This window comes from Hemiscyllium ocellatum, chromosome 7, assembly GCF_020745735.1.
Source record: "Hemiscyllium ocellatum isolate sHemOce1 chromosome 7, sHemOce1.pat.X.cur, whole genome shotgun sequence".
Taxonomy (NCBI): domain Eukaryota; kingdom Metazoa; phylum Chordata; class Chondrichthyes; order Orectolobiformes; family Hemiscylliidae; genus Hemiscyllium; species Hemiscyllium ocellatum.
The window spans coordinates 13,041,503-13,055,504 of NC_083407.1; the positions used below are offsets into that span (position 1 = coordinate 13,041,503).

The 14,002-nt window shown below is 44.9% G+C and overlaps 1 protein-coding gene across 3 annotated transcripts in view; it reads left to right on the top strand.

The window, feature by feature from the left end:
• Positions 1 to 14,002, top strand: part of sema5ba (sema domain, seven thrombospondin repeats (type 1 and type 1-like), transmembrane domain (TM) and short cytoplasmic domain, (semaphorin) 5Ba) — a 339,576-nt gene that overhangs the window by 103,159 nt on the left and 222,415 nt on the right. For all 3 annotated transcript variants that reach the window (XM_060828274.1, XM_060828276.1, XM_060828275.1), the window contains exon 3: positions 13,124 to 13,330. In XM_060828274.1, the coding sequence (XP_060684257.1) occupies positions 13,177 to 13,330 (154 nt within the window). In that variant the 5' untranslated portion in view covers positions 13,124 to 13,176. The remainder of the gene's footprint in view (positions 1 to 13,123; positions 13,331 to 14,002) is intronic.

Here is a 14,002-nt window from a genome sequence, read left to right on the forward strand (position 1 = left end):
AACTACAAATTGAGAGGTGATAGATTTAAGACAGATGTCAGAGGCAGGTTCTTTACGCAGAGAGTGGTAAGGGCGTGGAATGCCCTGCCTGCCAATGTAGTTAACTTAGTCACATTAGGGAGATTTAAACATTAGGGTGGCACAGTGGTTAGCACTGCTGCCTCACAGCTCCAGAGACCTGGGTTCAATTCCTGCCTCAGGCAACTGACTGTGTGGAGTTTGCACGTTCTCCCCGTGTTTGCGTGGGTTTCCTCCGGGTGCTCCGGTTTCCTCCCACAGTCCAAAGATGTGCAGGTCAGGTGAATTGGCCACGCTAAATTGCCCGTAGTGTTAGGTTCAGGGGTGAATGGGTCTGGGTGGGTGCGCTTCGGCGGGTCGGTGTGGACTTGTTGGGCCAAAGGGCCTGTTTCCACACTGTAAGTAAGTAATCTAAACAAATCCTTGGGTAAGCACATGGATGATTTTGGGATTATGTAGGGGAACGAGCTGAGAATAGTTCACAGGTTGGCTCAACATTGAGGGCTGAAGAGCCTGTTCTGCGCTGTATTGTTCTATGTCCTATGATTGTATCAGCCTGCAGCAGCTGTATTTTAAGCACTGATGTGCAAATTTCAAATCTCTCCCTAAAGAAGAGGTGGGGGTTGTGTCCGGGTGCAGAGTTTCTGGACTTCTGTCTTCACAGCCATCTCTCGTTAAATGCAATCCTGGGATTCAGTCCTTCTCGTAGATTTAAGAAATTGCAAGGCAGGCACTTTGTTATATGTGACTCCAATGGGTTCACCGTGTGGCCAATTCCCCTCCCTACCCTCTCCCCCTCCTGCATCTCACCCTAACCCCCTTGACTCCTTGTCCTGGCTCTGAGTTCAGAGAATTCGATGTAGACGTTATGTTTACAGGTCCCCAGTGAACGAGAATTTATTGTTGAAAAATTGCCCTGTTTTTATTACTTTGTGAAAAAAGAAGTGCTAGAAACAGGCTTTTTGCATTACGAGAAAGGCTAATAAATATTTTGAATATTCCTCTTTCAAACATATATTTGGCTGTGAATGCATGCAGCCATTAAGAGAGAAGCAGGTTATAGAACTGATAATGGTTTGAAATTTCTCAAATACCACAGTAAAAGTTTAATGGCCCTTGCTATATGGTGTTTATATTGAATGATTGAGGGGACTGGAGGTAATGTTGGCCTGTAAGTGCTGACTACTAGTTCTGTCTGTTAGTTGTTTCTGCACAATCCTGCACACATCTCAGAGCCCCTGAATGGATGTCAATTTAGTGCCAAACCAAAGCCTATCCACCATCAATAAGACACGTCAGGAATGTGATGGAATTCTCCCCACTTCCCTGGATGGGTGCAGCCCCAACAACACTCAAGAAGCTTGACACCATCCAGGGCAAAGCAGCCAGCTTAATTGGCAATATGTCCACAAGCATCCAATCTCTCCACCACCACATTTAGTAGCAGCAGTGTGTACCATCTACAAGATACACTGCAAAGATTTACCAAAGATCCTTTGACAGCTCCTACTAAACCCATGACTGCTCCATCTAGAAGGGCAAGTGCAACAGATGTGTGAGAACACTACCACCTACAAGTTCCCCTCCAAGTCACTCCCCATCTGACTTGGAATTATATTGCTGTTCCTTCAGTGTCGTTGGGTTGTTTCCTGTAAATCATCTGTAAGAATGTGTTTCACGCAGGGAATTTCATTAATGTGATGATGACTGGTGTTTGTCAGACCAATGTGCTATGTGGCACAGCAAGATCCCATATGCATTGTGACATAGAGATGTACAGCATGGAAACAAATTCCAACTCGTCCATGCTGGCCAGATATCCCAACTTAATCTAGTCCCACCTGCCAGCACTTGGCCCATATCCCTCCAAACCCTTCCTATTCATATGCCCATCCAAATGCCTTTTAAATGCTGTAATTGTACCAGCCTCCACCACTTCCTCTGGCAGCTCATTCCATACACGTACCACCCTCTGTGTGAAAAGGTTGCCCCTTAGGTCCCTTTTAGATCTACCTCCTCACTAAACCTATGTCTGGACTCCCCGACCCCAGGGAAAAGACTTTGTCTATTCACCCTATCCATGCCCCTCATGATTTTATAAACCTCTATAAGCTCAACCCTCAGCCTCTGACATTCCAGGCAAAACAGCCCCAGCCTGTTCAGCCTCTCCCTATAGCTCAAACCTTCCAACTCTGGCAATGTGCTTGTAAATCTTTCCTGAACCATTTCAAGTTTCACAACATCCTTCCGATAGGAAGGAGACCAGAGTTGCACGTAATCTTCCAAAAGTGGCCAAACCGACATCCAGTACAGCCTGTATTTGACCTCCCAACTCCTATATTCGATGTACTGACCAATAAAGTAAAGTGTACCAAATACCTTCTTCACTATCCTATCTATCCGCGACTCCACTTTCAAGGAGCTATGAACCTGCACTCCAAGGTCTCATTGTTCAGCAACATTACCCACGACCTTACCGTTAAGTGTATACATCCTCCTCTGATTTGCTTTTCCAAAATGCAGCACCTCGGATTTATCTACATTAAACTCCATCTGCCACTCCTCAGTCCATTGGCCCATCTATCAAGATCCTGTTGTACTCTGAGACAATGAATGACCAACGAATCTGTTGTTTTTTGTTAAGTTCCTTGGTACAGTGACATGCTGAACACAGAATCTTATAGCACAAGAGAATGCCATTCTGCCCGTGGTACCTGTACTGGCTCTTTGGAAGAGCTATCCGATTAGTCATACTCTCCTCCCTCACTGTCCTTGTGGCTCTCTAACCTTTTCTTTTCTTTGTAAGAATTTCTTTGTTTCATTTTCTGTTTTAGATGACGGCTCTGACATTCCTCCAAGTTCTGTGACCTAAGTAACGTTTGCTTCAGTTCAGCAGTTTTTTTGGGATTAATTCAGCCTGTCTTGAGACCTAGGGCTAGTATTTACATGAATAAATAATATTATGGAGAGACAATGGGAGAGCTGCTAAGCCAAAACTATTCCATGATATGAGACCTGCAGTGATGTAATGGATGATTGATTCCGAGACCTCTTATAATGGAGTATATCCTGCTCACTCCCTTGTTCAAATCCCTGACTAGACCATAGGATAGAGGAGCAGAATTAGGCATTTGGTCCATTGGGTCTGCTTTATCATTTGATCATAGTTGATATTTTTCTCAACCCCATGCTCCTGCCTTCTCCCCATAGCCTTTGATCCCCTTACAAATCAAGAACCTATCTATCTCTGTCTTAAAGATACTCAATGATTTGAATTCCACAGCCTTCTGCAGCAATGAGTTCCACAGATTCACCACCCTCTTCGCAAATCCCTCCTCATCTTAGTTCTAAAGGTTCATCCTTCACTCTGAGGCTCCAGGTTTCTCATAGAATCCCTACAGTGTGGAAACAGGCCCATCGGCCCAACAAGTCCACACCGACCCTCCGAAGAGGCCCATTCCCCAAACCTATTACTCTACATTTACCCCTAACAAATGCATTTAATCTACACATCCCTGAACACTAGGGGAAATTTAGCATGGCCAGTACACCTAATCTGCACATCTTTGGATTGCGGGAAGAAAGCAGAGCACATGGAGGGAGCCCACGCAGACACAGGGAGAATGTGCAAACTCCAGATAGTTGCCTGAGGCTGGGATCGAACCTTGGACCCTGGTACTGTGAGACAGCAGTGCTAACCACTGAGCCACCATGTTGCACTGTTCTCTCCCATTAGTGGAACTATCTCCTCCACAACCACTCTGTGTAGGCCATTCGGTATTCTGCAAGCTTCAATCAGATGCCCCCTCATCCTTCTAAACTCCATCGAGTACAGACCCAGAGTCCTCATCTGCTCCTTATATGCTAAGCCAGGATCATTTTTGTGAAACTCCTCTGGACCTCGTCCAAAGCCAGTGCACCCTTCCTTGGATACATGGCCCATAACTGCCACAATATTCCAAATGTGGTCTGACCAGAGCCTGATACAGCCTCACCAGTACATCTCTGCTTTTGGTTCTAGCCCGCTTAAAATGAATACTCTCTCTAAGTACTTTGTCCAATGGGACAGAAGTGGTAAAATCAAAGGCTCAGTTTCTGACCTGACATAATGTTAAGACAGATTTTTAATCTTTAAAGAGAATTGAGGTTCATGGGGAAAAGGCAGGAGAGTGGAGTTGAGGATGATCAGATCAGCCGTGATCTCATTGAATGGCAGAGCAGACTCGATGGGCTGAATGGCCTACTCCTGCTTAGACATCTTAATGAATATGTTGTTGCAGCTGAATCAAGGCTAATTTCAAAACCCAAACAAACATTCAGTTGCCACAATATCCACCAAAATGAGACTTTGGCTGCCTTTATGTCCGCTTGTTCTTATCAAACTGGTTTTTACACAAAACATTATGATTCAAGTCAAGGTTGCCAGCTCTGATTGCGCATATTCCTGGAGTTACATCTCTCAACTTTTTCCCTTGGCCCCTCCTCAGTGAGAAAACCTACTCATGTTCCTTGTTAATATGCTCCAATAAGCTCAATGTCTGGATGAGGAACATCAATGCTGGAGAATTGAGCTTTATGAATTAGGAGCAAGTACTCCTAGGAGTACAGAAGAGGCCTACAGCCCCATCGGGTCTGTAATACACTTCGACTCATCCCACTTAGAGTCATAGGCTCCCTACAGTGTGGAAGCAGGCCCTTCAGCACATTGTGTTCACACTGACCCTCTAAAGATTTCCCACCCCATCTCTGTTTCCCTGCATTTCCCATGGCTAACCCACCTAGTTCTGCACATCTCTGGATACTATGGGGGCAATTTAGCATGGCCAATGCACCCTAACCTGCGCATCATTGGACTGTGGGAGGAAACCAGAGCACCCGAAGGAAACCCACGCAGACACGGGGAGAATGTGCAAACTCTACATAGACTGTCACCTGAGGCTAGAGTTGAACCTATGCCCCTGGCATTGATACTGCAGTACTAACTATTGCCATCCCACTGCTCATACTAGACCCACAGCCTTGAACGTTAAGGCACTTTTTAATACTTTTTATAGTTGTGAGGTTTCCTGCCTCAGTGTATTCCAGACCCCCACTGCCCTCTGAGTGTAAAAACCCTTCCTCAAATCCCCTCTAAACCTGCGGCCCTTCACTTTGGGACCCCTTATTCTTCTCCCTTCAACTAAGGGGAACAGCTACTTCTGTCCATGTCCCTCAGAATCTTCTACACCTCGAGTTGGTAGCCCTCTCAATGATCATTGTGAGGCAGGAGACTGTGTGTTCACACCCCACTCATTAATGCAGGCTCTAGATGGACACTCCCAGCGCAGCTCTGAGGGAGTGCTGCCTTTCAGGTGAGGCCCCATACATTGATGCTAGACGCCTCACACCAACACTACTGGAAGATTGCCAGAGTTGGCCCTGCTCCACTGACTCATGTCGCTTAACCAACATCGTTGGAATTGACAATCTGGTCCTTGCTCACCTTGCTGTTAGCAGGGTTGGGCATGGTTTGAGCTTTGGTTAACAGCAAGAAAACAGAATGTAGGAATGGATGGGCTGTTCTCGGGTTGGCAGACTGGGACAACTGTGAGGATTGATGCTTGGCCCCAGCTCTTCACCAGCCCATGACAACAACTTGGATGTTGGAACCAAATGTAATATTTCCAAATTTTTGGATGATGGGAAACCTCTTTCTGCAGTGAAGAATTTCACAGATTCACAACTCTCTGAGAGAAGAAATTACTTCACACGTGTCTTAAATGTGTGACCTCGTATGGTCTGAATTTCTCCGAAAAGGGAAAACAATCTATCTGCATCTACCCTGACAAGTCTGAAGAATCTCATATGTTTCGGTAAGGTCTTCTATTTCATGAGTATAGGCTCAATCTACTCAGCGTCTCCTTATAAGACAGTCCCTCCACATCTGGTATCAGCCAAGTGAACCTTCACTGTATTACCTCCAATGCTCGTATATCTTTCCTTGGATAAGTGCCCCAAAACTGTTCACAGTGTCCCGACTCTGGTCTGACTATCACTGTGTTGGTTGATCTTATTTTATAACCAGTTGGCTACATATGTCAAGCGTCTTTTTTAATCGATGTTAGGCGGTTGTCTGAAAGTGGAGGCTTTTCCTGTTGTGTTTGTCTCCCTCCTAGATTGATGGTTTCCTATGAGTGCCCATAGGGTGCTCCAAGTCTGGCAGCAATTACTGGATATGTATCTCTTTCCAGGCAGCTCCGTCACCCTGTGGCATGTCCCAGTTTTATTCTAATGGCTCCATTTATTAATGGAATCTTTGTGTCCTGCAAAGGAAGTTTGCAGCAGACTGCCCAGTTATTGACCCTTGTGCTTGTAATTCTGTGGAGCGAGGTCGTCCGTGGGAAGTGTGCCTATAATTTGTTGGGCTATTCACTGCCCTCTGGGCTGCTGTGTGTTGTTTGGTGGTGTAATTTCATCAGTACTTGGGATGGGGGTGGATAATGGATGGGTAATTAGAAAGGGAATTGCATTTCTTGTTAGAGAAAAAAAAATGAAGCACTCGCAGGCCTGTGAGGAATAAATAGGGACAACTAGAACTAATTGGGTAGCTTTCTCAAAGAGCCAGCAGCAGTCCAGTGGGCCAAATTACCTATTGTTTTGACTTTTATTTCAAAGGGAATGGAGTCTCAGCTGGGTTGTTGTGTACAGTTCTGGGCACCACATGAATAGAAGGATGTGAACGGGTTGGAAAGCAGAAGTGATTGACAAGAATGGTCTCCGGAATGAGAAACTTCAGTTATGGGGATAGATTGAGGTCAAAAGTCACACGCCACCAGGTTTATTTGAAGTCACAAGCTTTCTGAGCGTTGCCCCTTCACCTGTTGGACTATAACCTCGTGTTGTGTGACGTTTGACCTTGTCCACTCCAGTCTAACACCGGCACCTTCACATCAGGGATAGATTGAGGAAGTTAAAGAAAGAAAGAAATAGGTCCAGGATTAGACCATGGCTAATCTACCTAGATTGCACATCTCTGGGCATACAGGCAATTTAGCATGGCCAAACCATCAAACCTGCACATCTTTGGATTGTGGGAGGAAATCGGAGCACCGGGAGGAAACCCACGCAGACACGGGGAGAGTGTGCAAACCCAGAGGTGGGCGGCACGGTGGCACAGTGGTTAGCACTGCTGTCTCACAGCGCCTGAGACCCGGGTTCAATTCCCGCCTCAGGCGACTGACTGTGTGGAGTTTGCACATTCTCCCCGTGTCTGCGTGGGTTTCCTCCGGGTGCTCCGGTTTCCTCCCACAGTCCAAAGATGTGCGGGTCAGGTGAATTGGCCATGCTAAATTGCCCACAGTGATAGGTAAGGGGTAAATGTAGGGGTATGGGTGAATTGCGCTTCAGCGGGTCGGTGTGGACTTGTTGGGCCGAAGGGCCTGTTTCCACACTGTAAGTAATCTAATCTAATCTAATCTAATCAACACAGACAGTCATCCAAGGCTACAATTGAACCAGAGTCCCTGGTGCTATGAGGCAGAAGTGCTCACCACTGAGCCATCATGAGAGGTTGAGAAGTTGTTCAGTTATGTCATGTGTAGAAACTAAAGTAAATAGGGTGCCTGTCGTTGAGCAGAGAAGGCTAAGGTGAGTTTTAATAAGGCTTTCAAATCACAAAAGGTGTCGATAAAGTGAGAAGAGCTTTGCTGCTGTTCAAGAAGGCAACTGAGTTCTGAGGAAGGGTTGCTGGACCTGAAACATTAGCCTTAATCTCGCTTCCCAGATGCTGCCAGACCTGCTGGTTTTCCAGCAACTTCTGTTTTTGCTACTTATAGTCCTGGTAGGCCTTAGGGACTGGGAGTTCATCTAATTTGCTCTGCTGTATCCCATCTTGTCCCCAGTCTCATTTGCCCATTGCCCCATTGCTCTACTTTGATTTTGCACTCGTCATCCCGGGTTCAAAAACCCCCATTGCTTCGCCACTCCCTGAACTGAATTCTTCAAACCTGGTGGGAGCAGGATTGGAGTTTGCCTTGCCCACCTCTGTTTAACATGCTGCTTTGTTTTAATGCCTTTGTTCACAGTCTAGGCCTGCATTTATTGCATATCCCTCACTGCCCAGAGGGCATTTAACAGTCACTGGTCTGGGTCTGGAGTCACATCTGAGCCGGGAGACCAAACTGGGCAGGTTTTTACAATTGAATTCAAGTTCTACCGGCTGCTGTGGTCGGGATTAAACGTGTGTGTGTGTGTGTGTGTGTGTGTGTGTGTGTGTGTGTGTGTGTGTGTGTGTGTGTGTGTGTGTGTGTGTGTGTGATGTAGTGACCAGGACTTTTCTCTGGAGACATGTGTTTAAATTTGAACACGACAGTTGCTGGAATTTAAATGATAAAAATCACTCTTGGTAGTGGTGACCAGAACAACTTTCATTGATGGACGTGAAAACACCAGGTTCCCTCTGAAATGGCCTGGTTCCGTGACAGCTCGGTACAGGCAACAGATGCTGGCTTTGCCAGTAGTGCCCACATGAGGGTGACCTTATAGAGGGGCATAGATAAGGTGAATAGGCGAGGTCTTTTCCCTGGGATGGGGGAGTCTAACACTAGCAGGCATAGGTTTAAGGTGAGGGGGAAAAGATTTAAAGAGACCTAAGGGGCAACCTTTTCATGCAGAGGATGCTGCATGTGCAGAATATGCTGCCAGAGCAAGTAGTGGAGGCTGGTACAATTACAATATTTGAAAGGAATCTGGATGGGTATATGAATAAGAAAGAGTTAGAGGGATAGTGCTGGCAAATGGGACTAGATTAATTTAGGGTATCTGGTCAGCATGGAAATGTTGGACTGAAGGGTCTGTTTCTGTGCTGTACATCTCTATGATTCTATAAAAGCAGTGATCAGATGACAATAGACAACTTGGTTTGGGTTATGGAACAATAACAGAGAGAAAAACTGTGTGCAGAAGAGGTGCAAGTGGCAACACCACAGTCATGAACAGCTCACACCGTCTGAAAAGAAAGGAATGGTGATTTGGGTCTGAAATCGCTGAATTCAGGGTTGAGATTGCGACTGTTTAAATCAGACAGCACTTCTTATATTCCTGTCGAGTTTCATTGGAACAGTGTGACAGACCAAGGCCAGAGCTGTCAGGATGCTCCTTATTAATGTTCTTAAGCAGACAGTGATGACATAGAAATAAAGGCAAAATGTTACAGATGCTGAAAATCTGAAATGAGACTCAAACAGTTTTAGCAGAATCTGTGGAGACTGAAAGTGTTTCGTGGATTTACCTAGAATGCAAAGCACTGCAAAAAATACATGTGATCTAATATTTATATCTATGTATCCTCCATATCGATTAGATCATAAGGCACAGGAGTAGAAGTAGGCCATTCAGCCCATCAAGTTTGCTTTTGCCATGTAATGAGATCCTGCCTGATCTGATAATCCTCAACTCCACTTTCCTACATTTTCCCCTCATTTTCCCCTTGACCCCCTTCCTGATTAAAAATCTGAATATCTCAGCCCTGAATATATTTAATGATCCATGTTCATCAGCCCTCTGTGGTAAATAATCCCGCAGATACACTATCTTCTGAGAAGACATTCCTCCTCTTCTCTGTCTTAAACCTGTGAGCACTTACTCTGAGATGATGCCCTCTGATCTGAGACTCTCCCCCCACGGGGGAAGTAACCTTTCAACATCCACCCTGTCAAAAATCTTGAACATTTCAATAAGATTTCCTGCCATTCTTCGTTAATCCAATGACTACAGGCCCAACCTACTCAACTTCTCCTCGTAATACAGTCTCTCCATGCCTAGGATCAACCTAGTGGATCTTCTCCAGACTGCCTCCAATGCCAGTTATGTCTTCTCTCACATAAAGGGACCGAAAATGTTCTGACTACTTGTATTGTTTTAGCAAAACCTCCTCCATTTGTGTTCTTTCCCTTTGAAATAAAGGGGAACATTCGTTTTTCCTTCCCTACAACCAGCTGAGCTTGGATGCTAGCATTTTTTTGATCCATGGTCAAGGAATCCCATATCCCTATGTTTTGCAGTTCCTTTTAAATACTCTTTGTCCTGCCAAAGGGCATAACCTCACATTTCCCACATTATATTTCATATGCAAAGTTTTTTTTCACTAAGCCCATCTATATCCCTCTGCATTTCTATCACCTTGACCTTCTGATCAATGCATTTTTTTCTAAATCGGGCGGCACGGTGGCACAGTGGTTAGCACTGCTGTCTCACAGCGCCTGAAACCCGGGTTCAATTCCCGACTCAGGCGACTGTGTGGAGTTTGCACATTCTCCCCGTGTCTGCGTGGGTTTTCTCTGGGTGCTGCGGTTTCCTCCCACAGTCCAAAGATGTGCGGGTCAGGTGAATTGGCCATGCTAAATTGCCCGTAGTGTTAGGTAAGAGGTAAATGTAGGGGTATGGGTGGGTTGCGCTTCGGCAGGTCGGTGTGGACTTGTTGGGCCAAAGGGCCTGTTTCCACACTCTAAGTAATCTAATCTAATCTAATCTAAAATTCAGAAGTGTGAAGTGCAAAGTGACTTGAGAGTTTGAACATAGAACATAGAATGTTATAGCGCGGTACAGGCCCTTCGGCCCTTGATGTTGCACTGACCTGTGAAATTAATCTGATGCCCATCTAACCTACACCATTCCATTATTATCCATATGGATGTCCAATGCCCAGTTAAATGCCCTTAATGTCAGCGAGTCTACTACTGTTGCAGGCAGGACATTACACGCCCTTACTATCTCTGAGTAAAGAAATTATCCCTGATATCTGTACTAAATGCATTACCTCGCAATTTAAAGCTATATCCCCTCATATTAGCCTTCACCATCCAAGGAAAAAGGTTCTCACTGTCCACCCTATCTAACCCTCTGATTATCTTATACATCTTGATTAAGTCATCTCTCAACCTTCTTCTCTCCAACGAAAACAGCCTCAGTTCCCTCAGCCTTTTCTTGTAAGACCTTCCTTCCATACCAGGCAACATCCGAGTAAATCTCACCTGAACCCTTTCCAAAGCTTCCTATAACGTGGTGACCAGAACTGTACGCAGTACTCCAGGTGCGGCCTTACCAGTGTCTTGTACAGCTGAAGCATGATCTTGTGGCTCTGAAACTCAATCCCTCTACCAATAAATGCCAACACACCATATGCCTTCTTAACAATCCTATCAACCTGGGTGGCAACTTTCAGGGATTTATGCACCTGGACACCAAGATCTCTGTTCATCCACACTGCCAAGAATTTTACCATGAGCCCAGTACTCTGCATTCCTGTTATTTCTTCTGAAGTGAACTACCTCACACTTTTCCACATTAAACTCCATTTGCCACTTCTCAGCCCAGCTCTGCATCTTATCTATATCCTCTGTAAACCACAACATTTTCTGCACTATCTACAACTCTGCCCACCTTAAGTGTCATCTGCACACTTACTAACCTATCTTCTATGCCCACATCCAGACCATTTATAAAAATGACAAACAGCTATGGCCCCAAAACAGATCCTTGCGGCACACCACTGAGCTCCAGGATGAATATTTCCCAACAACCACCATCCTGTCGTCTTTCAGCTAGCCAGCCAATTTCTGATCTAAACCATTAACCACCTTCAATCCCGAAACTCTGTATTTTGTGCAATAGCCTATGGTGTGTAAACTTATCAAACGCCTTACTGAAATTCGTATACACCACATTCAACAACTTTACCCTCATCCACTGTTTTGTCACCTTCTCGAAGAACTCAATAAGGTTACTGAGGCACAACCTGCCCTTCACAAAACTGTGTTGATTATCCCTAACCAAATTATTCCTTTCCAGATGATTATAAATCCTATCTCTTATAACCTTTTCCAATACCTTAGTGTTCCGCAACTGAAGTAAGGCTCACTGGCCTATAATGACCAGGGTTGCCCTGACTCCCCTCCTTAAACAAGGGAACAGCATTTGCTATCCTCCAGTCTTCTGGCACTATCCCTGTGCACAATGATGACATAAAGATCGAAACCAAAGGCTCTGCAATCTCCTCCCTTTCCAGAGAATCCAAGGATAAATCCCATTCAGCCCAGGGGTCTTATCTATTTGCAGATCTTCCAAAATTGCTAAACTTTCCTCTTTGTCAACCACAATCCCATCTAATCTTGTAGTCTGTATCTCCGTATTCTCACTAACATTGCCCTTTTCCAGTGTGAATACTGACAAAAAGTATTCATTAAATACTTTCTCTATGTCCTCAGATCCACACATAACTTCCCACTTCCAGTTCTAGTCCAGGATTTTCTCGAGGTAAACTTGCAGGTTGAGATGACATTTATTTTGAGAGGATTTGAATATAAAAGTAGGGATGAACTTCTGAGACTCTATAAGGCTCTAGTCAGGCCACATTTGGAGTATTGTGTGCAGTTTTGGGCCCCATATCTCAGGAAGGATGTACTGGCCTCGGAGTATGTTCAGAGGAGGTTCACGAGAACGGTCCCAGTAATGAAAAGCTGAACATATGAGGAACGTTTGGGGACTCTGGTCTATACTCGGTGAAATTTAGAAAGATGAGAGGGGATCTAATTGAAACTTACAGAATGCTGAATGGCCTAGACAAAGTGAATGTTGGGAAGATGTTTCCATTGGTAGGGGAGACTAGGACCCGAGGGCACAGCCTTAGAGTAAGGGGAAGACCTTTTAGTACAGAGATAAGAGCAAAGTTGTTCAGCCAGAGAGTGGTGAATCTATGGAATTCATCTCCACAGAAGGCTGTGAAGGCCAGGTCATTGAGAATCTTTAAGACTGAGATAGATAAGTTCTAGAGTATTAAGGGCATCAATGGTTACGGGGAGAAAGCTGGAGAATGGAGTCGAGAAATTTATCAGCCGTGATTGAATAATGGAGCAGACCGGATGGGCTGAATGTCCTAAGTTATGCTTCTATGTCTTATAGTCTAAGCCTCTCCTGAGCTATATCTGCATTCTTCACTATGGACGCTGCCAAGGGTCACAGGCTTCGCATTCTCACACTCTCTGAGTAAAGATATTGAATGGGTGTATTGTGAACAGATTTTTGGAATCAGGAGATTACCTTGCGAGTAAACCAATCTGTTCCCTTTCAGGCACTCCTCCCAAGTCCCACCACCTTGGTTGCCAAGCCGCTAGGACCGACACCATGGGTGTATCGCAGCTGGTGACCTGCTGTCTTTCCGTCCCATGCTGCCTGCTCATTATCAGGTGCAATTCCATGGCCTCACAGAGTTCAGAACGCCTTCTCGAAAGTGAACTTCAGTGTGACCGGAAGGACCATCCAGTTGTGAATTTTAACGGTAAGAGGACAAGCAGCAAAAGAGGCTGCCAATTATATATTTTGGAAGATGTTGCGATGAGTGGTCACTGTTGCTGGAAACACAGCACAGTTCTTAATGACTTAAATAAGAACAGAAAGTGCTGGAGAAACTCAGAAACTACTTCCAAAGTAGAGTCATATGAGACTCAAAATGCTCGTTGTGTTTCTCTCTCCACAGAAGCTACCAGACCTGTTGAGTTTCTCCAGCATTCTGTTTTTATTTCTGATCTCCAGCATCCACGTTATTTTGCTGTTATTTCCTCGTTTCTACTGAACTCACTCGATATTAATGACTATTGCATATTCACCTAAAGTTCCGCTCGAAACATCTGCTCAAAGTTCAGATAGGGAGCATCTTTAGACAATTCGCTATCTGTCATGCTAGTGAGTGCTTCGGAAATGCAACTGGATTATTCAGACATGATATATCCTTTCTAAATCCACACTGACCCTTTCTGTTCAACTTATACTTGTTCAGTCACTCTGTCTCTGTTGATAAGTACTGGTGTCCCTCTCAAAATTGATGTTTCAATTATATGTTTCTAGTTAACTGTTTTCTCATTTCCCGCAATCCATATTAAATAAACGAGTCACATCTGCAGTTTCCCATTTCGAGTGCACAATTTCTGAATCTAGAGAGGTTTGAAACTTT